The sequence below is a fragment of the Rhinolophus sinicus genome, chromosome 4, assembly GCF_057876585.1.
Source record: "Rhinolophus sinicus isolate RSI-liver-muscle chromosome 4, RSI-T2T, whole genome shotgun sequence".
In the NCBI taxonomy this organism is placed as follows: Eukaryota; Metazoa; Chordata; class Mammalia; order Chiroptera; family Rhinolophidae; genus Rhinolophus; species Rhinolophus sinicus.
The window spans coordinates 104,693,837-104,708,085 of NC_142504.1; the positions used below are offsets into that span (position 1 = coordinate 104,693,837).

The 14,249-nt window shown below is 53.7% G+C and overlaps 1 protein-coding gene across 2 annotated transcripts in view; it reads left to right on the forward strand.

Moving 5' to 3' along the window:
• The first annotated feature begins 904 nt into the window (after positions 1-904).
• The window catches only part of ONECUT2 (one cut homeobox 2), a 53,454-nt gene continuing 40,109 nt past the window's right edge, over positions 905-14,249 (forward strand). Inside the window, exons 1-2 of one of the 2 annotated variants that reach the window (XM_088798013.1) lie at positions 905-2,676; positions 5,716-9,351. In XM_088798013.1, coding sequence (XP_088654139.1) covers positions 1,446-2,676; positions 5,716-5,720 — 1,236 coding nt within the window. In that variant the 5' untranslated portion in view covers positions 905-1,445 and the 3' untranslated portion in view covers positions 5,721-9,351. Of the gene's footprint in view, positions 2,677-5,715; positions 9,352-14,249 lie in introns of those variants that run through there. The other variant, XM_019755319.3, reaches the window with a different exon arrangement.

Below are 14,249 nucleotides of genomic sequence, written 5' to 3' on the forward strand. Positions count from 1 at the left end.
AAATAAGGTTAGTGTATACAGATATTGGCCAAGGCTTCCTGGCATCTACTCAGAGCCGTAACCGGGGCTTTCCTCTCCTGGGAGTCGAGAGAAGCGCGGTGTGTGTGTGTGTGTGTGTGTGTGTGTGTGTGTGTGTGTGTAAAGATACGCGGGTGTCGTCCCAGACGGTTTACATACTCCTTGCCCCAGTTTGCTCCCTATAAGTAACGGCAACAATCCTGCCGCACCTCTCCCACCGCCCCCCCCCCCCCCCCAAATACCACCACCGCCACTTCTTTCCAAATCTCTAATGTGGCAAGCATTTGGTCACCTTGAAACCGCAGCTTCTAGAGTTCTAGGTTTGTTTTGCAATCTAGTAGGGTCCTTCTGAAGCCTCATAACTGGGAGATTTATGGGCTCGCCGGGTAATTAAATGATGTTATTGTGTTAACTTTGCAAGCATTACCGCGGCCCGCGCCTCCTGTGGGCTTGCGTCCGCTGGCCGCAGCTCGCAAGCGGCGAGGGCGCTGGAGTTCCTCTCGCCCGGTAGGTTACGCACGCCACCGTCTCCGAAATTTACCCTGTATTAGAATACATTAGCGCCTGCATTTTAAAAGGCTAAGCACTGGCTCCCAGCTAGGGACGCTTAGGAAGTGGCTTACTAGGAGACGTGTGTTTTTTACACCAGCTCAAAGCGGAGTCTCTTCCTCCCGGCTTCCTAGCCTGGAGAAAAGCTTTGGGGTGAGGCGAAGTGAACTGAAGCAATGCCATTTTCCTCAGAACGCAGCTTCTCAAAAGGGACACAGCGCATCTTTAACATAATTTCTGTCCCTCACTCACAGTCTCGTCTCTCTCACCCACTACCCCTTCTTCCCCTCCCTCCCTCCCTCTCCTTGACGTTTGATTCCAGTGCCAGAGGAAAAAAAAGACACAGAGCCGTCAGCCAAACATGAAACGGGCAGCCCCGCCCCCTCCTAAGCCATTGGCAGTTCCGTGAAGGAGGCCCGCCTCCCGGGCCTGCCGCGTCCTCGGAGTGGCTGTTTGCGGCGCTCATCGGGCGCTGCCCCGCCCCGGGTCCGGGAGGGTAGGTTGGCTGCCCCGGCCAGCGGCAGAGCCCTTCTGGACAGCTCCCGCTCACCCAAACAGAAGACGTCGGCGCCGGAGCGGGCTGGGACATGGCGAGGCAGCGCGCCGGCCCGAGCGGCGGGGCTCGGTGATTCCCTCCCTCCCTCCCCTCCCACTCTCCTCTCCCGCACGCACGCCCCGTTCGCCCCCACCCCGCCCCCACCCCGGGCGCGCCCGCCCGCCCGCAGCCCGGGGCGCACACCCGCACGCACGCTCCCCCTCCACACACTCACGCACTCCCGCGCCCTCCCAGATCCCGCGTCCGAGCTCCGCCACGCGCGCCTTGCCAGCCCGCCGGCCGCCCCCGCCGCCCCCGCCACCCCCGTGCCCCGATGGACTGAATGAAGGCTGCCTACACCGCCTATCGATGCCTCACCAAAGAACTAGAAGGCTGCGCCATGAACCCGGAGCTGACAATGGAAAGTCTGGGCACTTTGCACGGGCCGGCCGGCGGCGGCAGCGGCGGGGGCGGCGGCGGGGGCGGTGGGGGCGGCGGCGCGGGCCCGGGCCATGAGCAGGAGCTGCTGGCCAGCCCCAGCCCCCACCACGCGGGCCGCAGTGCTGCTGGCTCGCTGCGGGGCCCGCCGCCGCCACCGCCAGCAGCGCACCAGGAGCTGGGCACGGCGGCAGCGGCAGCAGCGGCGGCGTCGCGCTCGGCCATGGTCACTAGCATGGCCTCGATCCTGGACGGCGGCGACTACCGGCCGGAGCTCTCCATCCCGCTCCATCACGCTATGAGCATGTCCTGCGACTCGTCCCCGCCTGGCATGGGCATGAGCAACACCTACACTACGCTGACGCCTCTCCAGCCGCTGCCGCCCATCTCCACCGTATCGGACAAGTTCCACCATCCGCATCCGCACCACCACCCGCACCACCACCACCACCACCACCACCAGCGCCTGTCGGGCAACGTCAGCGGCAGCTTCACCCTCATGCGCGACGAGCGCGGGCTCCCGGCCATGAACAACCTCTACAGCCCCTACAAGGAGATGCCTGGCATGAGCCAGAGCCTGTCCCCGCTGGCTGCCACGCCGCTGGGCAACGGGCTGGGCGGCCTCCACAACGCGCAGCAGAGCCTGCCCAACTACGGGCCGCCGGGCCACGACAAAATGCTCAGCCCGAACTTCGACGCGCACCACACTGCCATGCTGACCCGCGGTGAGCAGCACCTGTCCCGCGGCCTGGGCACCCCGCCCGCGGCCATGATGTCGCACCTCAACGGCCTGCACCACCCGGGCCACGCTCAGTCCCACGGGCCGGTGCTGGCGCCCAGCCGCGAGCGGCCACCCTCATCCTCGTCGGGCTCGCAGGTGGCCACATCCGGCCAGCTGGAGGAGATCAACACCAAAGAGGTGGCCCAGCGCATCACCGCGGAGCTGAAGCGCTATAGCATCCCGCAGGCGATCTTCGCGCAGAGGGTGCTGTGCCGGTCTCAGGGGACTCTCTCCGACCTGCTCCGGAATCCAAAACCGTGGAGTAAACTCAAATCTGGCAGGGAGACCTTCCGCAGGATGTGGAAGTGGTTGCAGGAGCCGGAGTTCCAGCGCATGTCCGCCTTACGCCTGGCAGGTAAGCCCATGGGGTTGCCTGGAGCCAGGCAGGTGGGGAGAGGTTTCCCGCATGCTTGGGGCCCCAGGTCAGCGCGCCTAGCACTTCTTTCGGTTCCCTCCTGCTTTCCCCTGCACACTTCCTATTTCCTCGGGACTGTATTTCTCCTTGCATTTCATTTCTCTCCTCCTCCTCGCCCTTTTCCTTACTTCTCTCTCTCCTTGTCTACCCGCTTTCATTGCCCTACATACACCCTTCTCCAACACACACACATATGTCATGCGCCCACCCCTCAATGTGCCAAGTTTGCCCTCTCTTTCCCAAGCGGGATAGGGGTGCCCGGTGTCCGCTAGGAGCCCTCTTTTTCCAGAACTCACAGAGACCAGGAATTGCTCTTATTCAAAATCCTGTGCGCTTGAACTCTTGCTTAGACAATACATTTCAGTTTTCCAGGCTGCCTAGTCTCTCTATGTGGAGGCAGTTGAGGAGCTTTCCTCTTCTTAAGGGGGTGGGGGGAATCTCTGTTCTCCGTCTACCCACCATATCAGGCAAACTTCTTTGGTCACTGGCAAGAGTCACAGCCCTGCCCGCGCCGGGAACGGTGGCCAGATGATAGCAGCGCTTCCAAGCCCTTCTCCGGCCTTGGCGTTGGCGGGGGGTACTTTCTGACCATAAGAGCCGGGTTAGGCCGGCTCCCGTGTCACTGCCCACCGCGAGGGGAGGGTGTAAGGACGAAGGTTGGGACTGCCACATTTACCTCTGGGAGAATGGGGGGAAAGAAACTAAGAATGCAGAGTACCGTTCCTCACTCGCCAGCCACCCTTGCTCCTCTCCGAGCGTTTGCTGATATTTGCCGAGGACTGGCTGGGCTCAGAGAGAAGCTAGGAGCTCGCGGGAAGAAACGCTGAGAAATTAAGATGCAGGTTTGTTAATGCATCTTGGCCGCGGGCTACAGGCTCCGCCTTTGCATTAAGCGGACGTTGATTGTGCGCGTAGCGCGGCAGCGGGGAGGGCTGGCAGCCTGCGGGAGGGGACGAGTGGACGCGCCGCGCCGGGTACATTGTTCTGGAGCCGGCTTGGCTCTTTGTGCCTCCTCTAGCGGCCAAGCCGCGAGGTACAGCCCTCTATTGTTCTAGAAGTACAGACACCTCCTGTGTGGGCGGCGGGAGCGATAGAGAAAAACGCAGCAGTGGCTGTGACTGGTACGTAGCTGCGCGCTTTTGTGCGCACAGACCCAGCGTGGTGCGCGTGGTAATTGCGCTGCCCCGAGGACCGAGCCGCTGGCCCAGAGAGGCAAAGTGTTCAGGTACTCCACTGGGGAGGACACACAGTACCCTACTGCATACGGGGTTGGGCAGCTTCTCTAGGACTGGAGCCATCTCTCGGGATCCGCGGGACATCTGGGAGACAAGTCGTGGTGGCAGTGATTTACTTAGGCACGGGTAGTGGGACGCGCGCGATTCGGAGGCGGCTGCACGCAACGCGCTTCCGGAGCGGGGAGCTCAGGCTTCCTCTCACGCGCCCCGGGGCTTTCCTCGTACCGCTGAGCCAGGCTTATGGTGTGCACTCAGCCGACGCCGGACAGGTCTGGGATGTGTGACAAGCCGCGTGTTCACCTAGGCTCCAAGAGGGCGCGTTTCCGCTCTGACCACCTCAGCCTTTGCCCTCTATTGCAGTGTTGATCTGAGAAGGTAAAGAAAACTAGCTTTCCCCCAAAGAGCTTCTCAACATCGGTGGACTCCAAGTACTTTTGCTTGGATTTAGAAATCTACTTTATGTTTCTCCTTTAGCTTACTCTTAATCCTCGCCTACATTTTTCTCTGATTTACTGTTGGTTCCTAGAAAAGATTAAACCGTGAATAGAGAGAGCAGCGGTGAGCAATAGCTGGAGGCGTACTGGCAGTTCTGAACAGTGTGGTACCCCTTTGTCTTAGCTCCCTCCACCCCACTTCCCTCTCCGCCAGCGCTAGCGTAGCGTGTGCTGGCTTCCTGGGCACAGGCGGCCAGAAGGCACTTGGCAGCTGGTCTTTGGGGGGTACAGTTAAAAGCAGGATGACAGCTATTCTACTCCAGCCCATCTCAGAGCGCTGCCGCCCCCTCACGCCTGTCGCGCAAAGGACAGAGATTTAAAAAAAAAAGAAAACTGCCTTGCTGTCTGTAACTGAAAGTGGTGTTAGTGTGTCTCAGCTTTTACAACGGCCCCAAGCATCGCTCGGGTGAGGGATTGTATGGCATCCCCGGGGGTCCCCAGTCCCACCCTCCACCCCGGGAGGGTCCTGGACAGACTCCTCCCTGAGGGTCGGGCCTGGGGGAGTGGGTGGGTGGGGGGACTTTCGGAGGAAGAGCTCTGAAACCACCTCCTCAGAAGACTGAAAGCCTCCTTTAGCGCATGGGAAATTCCTGCTGAGGACCTCGCTTTGCTCAAGCATTCAAACGTGTGTCTGTTTTATTACCCCAAGTTGAAAAGGGACAAGAGCTTTAGCCTTTTTATCTGGCCATTTTATCAGCAACTACAAGTGTGTGGAGTGGTTATTATTACATAGAAGGCTTTTCAGTGTGGGGTCAGTAGATCAGTCTCTTCAGACACTGCCGCGGAAGCTGGGACTGGTAAGTAGGTATTATGTGCTCAGGAGCACTAGGGAACAGGAGCAAGTGGAGAAGAAAAGCGGAGGCCTTCTCTGCCAGGAGTATCGATCGGAATCCCCGCCGGGACGCCGCCGAGGGCCCACGCCGTTTGGCTCCCGGGGTTAAACAAGCCCAGTGGCTCCACAGGGCAGCTGCACACCTCGGGTCCGACGGTACACACACACCTCGCCCAGATCAGGCCTCTTTCTATCCTGTCATCTATCTGTCTCTCTTCAGTTTCTTTTTCTTTCTCATTTTGGACCCCTCTGGGTCTTGCCAGAGGCCCAAACAGACAGGGGTTTGCATGACCTGAGAATTAAGATGTCTGATTTGGGCCAGTGCCGGCACACCTCACCCTTAAGTGAAGTACACCCCTTCGCAAGAGAACCAGGTCCTTCTTCCCCCACCTTGCCCACCTCCTCGGTGTATCCACAGCCTAAGGGAGAAGGCGTTGGAGAAACCCGGATTGCCCAGCACTGGAATTCAGAAAAATGGACTCCAAGTACACGGTTTCGTTCGGAAAGGGTGGTGAGGGCAGCAAGTGGCTGCAACCGCGCCCATTCGGGCGTCTTCAGCCGTTTCCAAAGGCGCGCTCCCGCGGGGCAGTTTTTAGTAACTGGGCAAGGGGCTGCGAGGACAAACTCCCGCGGGTTCGAGAACCAACACTCTCGGGCTTCGAGCCCAAGAAGCCTCTGAACCAAACTGAACCAAACACAAACACTAACAAAAAAGGGAGAGAACCCAGGCAAGAACTTGGATTGGCGCCCCTCAGAGGAAAATCAAAGCCTCAGTGACGGGCGTGTTCTCCTCCACCGCCCAGAAGACAGAGCCGAGCCCCCGACGACATGCCCTGTAACCCGGGCTCCTGGGGTTGTCTGCTCCGCGGAACTTGCCTTCAGTCCCTGCGGCGGACAGACGCAAGGCCTTCTTCAGGCACCAACTCCCAGCGGTCAATCTGAAGCCAACTGAGTGCAGGCAGCGGAGGGCCCTTAATCAACCCGCCAAGATGACACCAGGGCCACCTGACACCCGCGACGGTGGAGCAGGGCAGGGCAGTGCTTAGCGGCTCCTGCCGGGGGCTCCACTGTGTGCGTGTCTCCTTAGGGCGCGGCGACGTATTAAGCTACGCAGGCCGACCCGCACCTCCTAAACCAAGGGCGGGGGCACCTCATTCGCAGAGCACCCCCACTTCACCGTCCCTCCCGCTAGTCCGCCTCCCAGCCCAGCTCAGCCCGGCTCCCCCCGAAGTTTAGTTCCGAATCCGAGCCTGAGAGGCCGCACGCGACCCACGTTGATACGGAACACACGGTATTTTCGGCTGCTGGCTGGTCAGATTAATAATTGAAAAGCTCGCTTCTGGCCTTGCTTGGTCAATCAAGCCCCTGGTGCCTCGAGAACACCTTCCTCATGCTCATTAGGGTGGACGCGAGGCCGGACGCGAGCGAAGGTAGTGAAGCCCCGCGCGAGAAGTAGCCCCGGTCTCATCGCGCCCTCGACACAAGAGGCTGCGCATTTATTTTTGTTGCAGCCTTTCCACTGTGTGGTTATGTCACTTTCTCAGACAAATGTGTATATGGAGGGAGATCGATGCTGATAATGTTTAGAAGATTAAAAGAGCATTAATGCTGGCAACAATAACGTAAACCTGTGGACCCAGATTTCATTGATCTGGAACCTGATCCGGCGCGTTTCCAGTAAGCCCGACGGTGCGCTCTTCCCAGCAGAGCGCTCGCCAGCGCCCCGGCTCCCTCGCGCTCCGCGGAGCCGCTCCCCAGCCGCGGGCGGGTCCTCGCATCTGGCCGCAGCTCCTCCCCCGCGCGGGCCCCAGCCCTCCCCCTTCCTCACCGAGGCTTTCTCTCACCGTTGAGGGGTTGCCTGCCATCTTCCCGAGCCCCCCAGCGCACACACACCGTTTTCTGCGCTCCTGGCCGCGGGCTCTGCGGGTGAGAAGACGTTGCACGGGCCGGGTACCCGCATCCTCCCAGCTTTCTTGTCCTTGAGGAACCGTCGCCCCCGGGCCCTCACGGCCCACAGCTGGTCCAGCAGAGTCCGGGGCAACTTCTTTCCTCCCTCGAAACCAGGAAATTGAGTCGTCCTCTCGATATGCGGGGACGACCAAGCCCAACTTTGGAAATGACGTCTCTAAAGCTGCCTGCTAACCGCGCAGTTTCTTGAGGGCTTCCTGAGCCTTGGATCCCCTCCTATCCCTCCCTGTTCTCATTAAAAGAGAAGTATCATCCGCATTAAATGTTCCCATTCGCAAACTTTCGGCAAAGTTGCATTAGTTGGGCAATTAAATGCGGCCCCAATGACAAAATCCTGGGCTTCCTCCCTGAGAATTGCCTGCTGTGTTCCGGGATAATTGGGCCAACCAGGGAAAAAGCTTGTTTCCTACCCCGGCTGGAAGTAAGAAACCAGACTGGGGAACCCACCACCACCACCACCACCTCCCCTCCCACCAGCTGAAGAGAACCCCCCCCTCCGAAAACGGCGTGTCAGACCTAGCAGGGTAGGGAGGTTTTCCCTGAGTCACCTGCACTGACTGGAAAAGAAAGAACTTTTAAGCATTTCCTGTCTGTCCGTGGGAAAGACCTCCAACATCCTGCCAATCGCTCCCCTTGACAAATGGTGGCTTATTCTTCCAGAAGGAACACTAAGGTGAATGTGACCAGAAAGAAAGAGCTGGGACGGTAGTGAAGGTGAGATAAGAGCTGCATTGTTCTGTTTTTCCTGTCTTTAATTATAACTCCTCCAATTGGAGAAGTTAAGCTTTTCCTTCCAGAGAAGTTCTCAATCTGGAAGGAAAGGAATATTTTCCTTGCTTCTCCAAGAACGACATGAGAAAAAGGAAGAAGGAAAGAGTGGGTGTGTGTGTGGGGGGGAATTTTGTATCGTTCTGCTTTGAGGTGTAAAGGGTTATCTGGTTTTGTTTTTTTTCTGTCCTCCCTAGATTGGGGTCATCTTCCCACCTTAAAGAAGGGAGCTTCGATATAGCTCCTTGGTTCCTAGTTGGAACTGCCCTTACCCCACTCCTGAAAACTGCAGTGAACTAGGTCAGGTGACCAGTGGTTACATGTAGAAACTAAGGAGGGCGAGGGCTGCGGGTGGTTTCCTTCTGGTTAGGAAGACAACTGGCGCCTCTCCACATGCCCCACACGAAGTGCCTCAGCGTTCTGGGGGGGAGGGGTGAGTGGACTTTTGGAGGGTAGGGTCTTTGATTCCCCCTTATCTCCGTCTTAGAATCCCAAAACGGTGGGATTCCTGGTGAATGGTGAGGGTAGACCAGAAGGGAAAGTGATTCCCCCAGATTCTCTGTTGTCTCCAAGAGGAAAGTTGCCCCACTGCCCTCTTGAGTCAGGCCTTCCCAGAGACAACAGGACGCTGGGTGGCTTCACCTTCCAGAGCTCCAGGCCTGAACCCGGAGAGAGCAAGTCTCCTTCCCCTGCTGTCTTCAACCCAAAACTTCATTTTTTGGGCCACCACTTGGTTTTCTAGCAGTTAGAACCTTTTTCTAAAAGAAGGTCAGAGGAAGGGTGTTGAAGAATCCCCAAGAAGAAAGTGGTAGGCCCCACCATGCTGTGGCTGGTGACTGGCGTTGGCAGACAGTGTCTTCAGGAAAAGTGGTATCACTAGTGGGATCCCTGGAGAAATGGAAGCCTCAAAGGAGAAGCAGAGAGATTTCGTTTCTGGGCTCCTGCCAAAGGAAGGGAAATGAGGAGAGAATAAATAGAAATATTTGCCTGGATAAAGGGCCCTGGGGAAAAGGGTGACTATTGAGGCCTCCTGATTACACTTCATCAGAGACCCTCTGGATCATGTTCTCCCCGACCTCTCAGAGACCCTTGTATTTCCTGACCTGGGGAAAGTCGCTTCATCCAGGGGGATGCTTCTCTTGGTGGGGAGAGACCATTATGAGGAAGCCCAATGGCGGCATTTAAACTATCAGATGCAGAGCCTGCTCAAGATGGGCTAGGGACTCATCAGCACCCCTTACCACCCAGTCTGTCCCCCTAACCCACTTCAGTGCCTTTGGGAAAGGCTTTTTCATTTCCATGTCTCACTCAAGACAAACAGTCTGAAAAATATGCATAGGTTTCTGTAGGGCCAGGGAGGGAGGGAAGTCGATTGGGTAACTCAGCCCATCTGATGCCTGGCAAGGTGCAGACAGGCAAGGCAAAGAGGCAGGCTGCAGCTGTGCAGACAAAGGTAGTCTCACTTGAGCAGGATTCTTAGAAGCTGTGGACATTTGTTGTGAAAAACTGTCCCACACAAATTGTCCCAGAGGGAAGGGAGGCTCTGCATTCCACCTTGGCGCCTCTCTCGCCATTTGAAGATCCATTACTCTTCTGTAGAAAGCAGACTTTGTTTGGGTTGGAAGCACACCTCCAACGTAATTTAATCAGCATTGGACTTTGGCTCGTGTAATCAAATATACATATACTTTCTCCTGCAGGAAGAAAAATAATTTCTCTGTAACTGGTATTGACTTGAAGTCATGTAATCTCTGGAAAGCATCACATTTTTAAAGGGAAAGGTAAAATTAAGGGGGGGAAAATCCATAGTTTTAGTGGTTTGCTTTATCATTGCTAAGAGAGCCAGTTACCGCCTAAGAAAGGGCATTCTAGATCGCAAATACTCGTGCCGCTCCAATTGAAGATATTTCACTTCAGCTTCCTCTGTGTCGTCAGCCTCCCAAATCTATTTTGGCAGGAAACAAGGTTGGCTAGCTCACCAGATCCCAGGAATTTGGACTTTATATTTACACTGGGTGGAGACGTCCTTGGAGGAACCTGTTTCTTCCATTTTTCTACCCTCTTTGGAGAGGCTACAGGCGCAGCATCAGAATCCCCATGGGCAGCAAGCCCCTTCATTAAGGGTGATTGGTAGCCATTGCCAGCTCACTCGGCACTCCATCCCCAGGGCTTTCAGGATGGAGCTCTGCCCTAAGGTATCCTCTTGGAGAAAGCTTGGACTCCCCACTCCCAGGGCGAGGCTCTGGGCTTTACCCAAGTTGAGTCTGTTAGGGAATCTGTTGTAAACACAGATCCATTGATTTGCATTTGTCAGAGAGTAAAGTTAAACCAGTGAAAAGAGAAGCCCTTACCCTTTTATGCAGGGCCAGGGAAACCTTTCATATTGATCCTATTGATCCAACCTTTCCCTTTAAGGAAACCACATAGTTAAAGACCCTCGTTCAATAGATTTACCCTTCGCGCTTGTGATATTCCTTTAAGTGTTCTCATCTAGGATAGCTGGGCATTAAGCCCACACTCCAAACCAAACAAAAATGAAAAGGGGGTAGGAGGGGAGGGGTCAGGAGGCACAATTGTGGGAAGTGAAATTGAATCAAACTGAAATGTGTAATGACTAGATTGGGGATGTTTTTCTCATTCTTCTAAGGTGACATGCAGGGATAAGAACAAAATGGATGCATTTAGTCTCTCTCTCTCTCTCTCTCTCTCTCTCTCTCTCTCTCTCTCTCCCCCCCCCCATTCTCTTCCTCTCTCTCTTTTTTCCACCAAAGAAAATCTCTTTATATGCTAGAGTAGCAACATCTCAGGAATATCATTTTCTACTGCAAAATTATTTCAATCAAGCCACTAGCTTGGTTCATTTAAGCTGATTCACTTCAAAGCAGTAATACTTCCATAAACATTATTTTGATTCATTTGTTGCAAATAAGGAACAGAATTGTCCTCTCAAAATCCAATATTTTGGCCTCTGTGTATGAACATGGACACTGAGGTCACTTCAGAAAAGATGGGGTTTGGAGTTGTGTGTTCTGATGGAAGTAGGTAGAAACTAGACCAAGTGTAAGTTACAACTTTGCTCACAGAGCAGCGTAGATGGAATAGGAATTGCTAAATATTGCTCAGTAACTCTCATGTGTGCAGATATGAAAATGAAAGTCCCCTTTGTTTCCAAAACCGTTGGCATGATCAATTTCGTTTCTTCCTTGATCCTTTTTGTTCTGTAAATAATACCCATTTGTGATTTTTTTTTTCAGCATGGTACATGTGCTATTTCTAATTGGCTATCTCTTGGGTTGTGTTGAGACTTTCATGTTTGTTTTATGTGATTGAAAAATATTAATGATTCCTTAGGTGAGCTAATGTATTTATCTGCTGAGTGAGTTCAAAGGGCAGAGTTCAGCTATGGTTCAGGTTAATTGAACAGGAAGCAGTGAGTTCTCCAGGCTGTGTTGAACAGGGGACCAGTCCCTTCAAATATCACACTCAGCAAACACACAATTTCACTGTCCTCATCCCGGAGTCTGATGTAAGAGGCTCAGATCAACTTGGATTGCCTGTTTAAAAATCCAAAGCAAAGCACAGCAACTGCAACAAAACCCTCGAGTTCCCCTCGGGGAAGAAGAGTTTTCTCATTGGCTAATTGCTTTATTGGTAGCGCTGACCTACAGAGCAGCTGCAGGGGCTTGGATGACGGCTTAGGCCTCAGAATAATGCGCTCCATTAGAACAGGGCAAGGCATTTTTGTTTACTCAATTGGAGCTCCCTGCAAAGTGCCATTAACCCCTGTCCAACCGCGTGTGTGCTGCAAAAGCCAAAGGTCATGCCAGTCAGGCTGTAGGCACAGCTAGCTCTGCCCTGGTGGGAGGGAGGGGGCCTCCTGCTGGCATTGCCTTCCCCAAACTTGACCCAACTCCCTTGACCAAAGCAAGCAGTTGCACAACTTGTTTACATTTCCCAGTTGCTGAATCATGTTATTGATGATTAAACAGTTTTGATCTGAGCACCATCAATCACACCAGAAAAAAATCTTCCCATTAACCCTCTCTTTTCTATTTATGTTCTTTCCATCCCTGTGCATTACGGTAAATAGAATTGTGCAAACGGTGCTTTTTAGCAGGAATATAGTCGGGATAAGTGCTTGGATCAAGAGCAAGACAGACCTCCAAACATGGCTGAGGGGTTATTTAGCAGAAAGAAGGTTTGAGGTGGAGCCAGCAGTTAAGGTTTCCACCAAGAGCACCTTGAGCTAGAGCGCCACCTGCCGGGAGTCGCCTCACTGCAATGAATCCTGCACTTCCCACAAGGCCCAGGCCCCTTCCTTCACTTTGTTCCTAGTATCTGGGTCCCGGTTCCTCATCCTCTTGACCACTATATTTTCCAAGAAACTTCTTTAGGGACTTTTCCTGGTCTTTTGGGACTCTAACCTCTTGCCTCTTCTCATTCATTACCAAGGAGAAATCAGCCGTTCTGCTGTGGTGGGTCAGGTGATTCGCCCACCCTACACATTGAGGTAATAGTCTCCTGCTTAGATGGAAAGAGCTTGGGGGAGGAAGGGCAGAGAAAGCAAAAATATCGGTGGGAGAGAAGGAGAATGGTTATGCGTATAAGAGAAATGGTTCAGTTGATTGTGCCAGTGAGGGCTGTACCAACCGTAAGGTGCTCTGCAAAGGTAAAAATATTGTACAAAAGTGAGAGGGTGGAAGAGAATTAGTATCGGCAGGGAGGATATCAAGAAAGAGATATGCCAAAACAGCGAGCCAGAGGTGGGCTCTCTGAAGTCCCCAGGGAAGAGAAAACGTGAACCAGCCATTTTGCAATTGCAAAGAAGGGAGCCAGTGAGCTAGACTTGGAGCCAAACTGTGGAGCTGGCTGTAGCTCTGTGGGCGACAACGGTTTCCAAATTCGCCTCACCTCGATCTGGCCCGCAGCCCCTGCAGCGGAGCGCCTGTGGGTGGGTTGCTGCCTCAGCGAGGACTTCAGCACCACGAACAGCGCCCCGAGAGCCATGCGCCTGGGCTGCAGTCTGAGCGAGTTTCCACCTCAACCAGAGAAGGCATTTAGGCGGTCTGCCCGGGTTAAAGCCGAACAGCATCCTGATCTTTATCTCCAGCTCTCTAGATCTCAGCGCTTCCCAGACGGAACTGGGCCTCAGTTTTCCCATGTGGCTTCGGTTCTCCATGTGAGGTCAGCAATAACAAAGGGAGAGGAGGCAATGGCGGTGAGAGGACAAAAGATGCTAAACGCCCCCGGTTTCCTTCCGAAGAGGAAGAACGTTACCTCTGTTGGGAGGCGGAGGGACTGAACTGTTTTTCTCCATGTTACTGCCTTCTGCAGGCACCAATTGCAGTTCTAAACACGTTTCAGATTTAGCATTTCCTCTCAAGGTTTAGAGTCTGGTTGCCCTTCACACAGGTACACACATGGATGCTTCCCCCCACACACACACACACCTCTGTGCTCCTGGTTTTTGAAAACATGGCTTCCATTATACTAATAAAATATTCTCACTTTACATCAGCAGAATGTTGATATCAACAGAATGTTGCAGGCAGAGCCAACTATGGAACATCACTACCTCAAATAAATCTAAAACCTGGGTTTGATTGCTTGGGAGTCATCCTTGTTGGGGTTCCCTTTAAGAAGGACCTCTCCACTGCTTCTTTGGGCCAAGGGCTACGTCATTTCCCCCAGGCCACACAATGGAGTCCTCTGGCCCTGGCCAAGGTGAGAACTGACATTAGGCGCTGGCCCCTGACTCTGGCCATTTTCAATCAGATGCTCTGCTTTATTTGTGTTTTCATTCCAGAGAAAAGACGCAGGTGGGTTCTTTTGATCTATGATTGGACACAACACACATCTCTTTGGGTTTCTAGTAAAATGGTCCTTGACTTCCCAAAGCTAATTAAAATGTAAAACTTTTGCTTTATTTCAAGGAACTTTAGTTCAAGCCAAATTTGTTGCTAAAGTGGTTCTCAGGGAGGTAGAACATTGAAACAGACAAGTGTGTCCCCTTTAAAAGAAAATCAGGGGTATGATAAATGAGATTTTTCTTCCCTGTGACAATCAATCTTTAAATTACAAGTTGCTGTTGGATGAAAAGGAGGAAAATCCACCCCAAAACAAAACAAATATGACAGAGCATTGATTCTCAATGTGAAAAATAATTTTCTGTCTAAATACCTAAAATTTGGCTCTAACAATGAACAGGAACATATG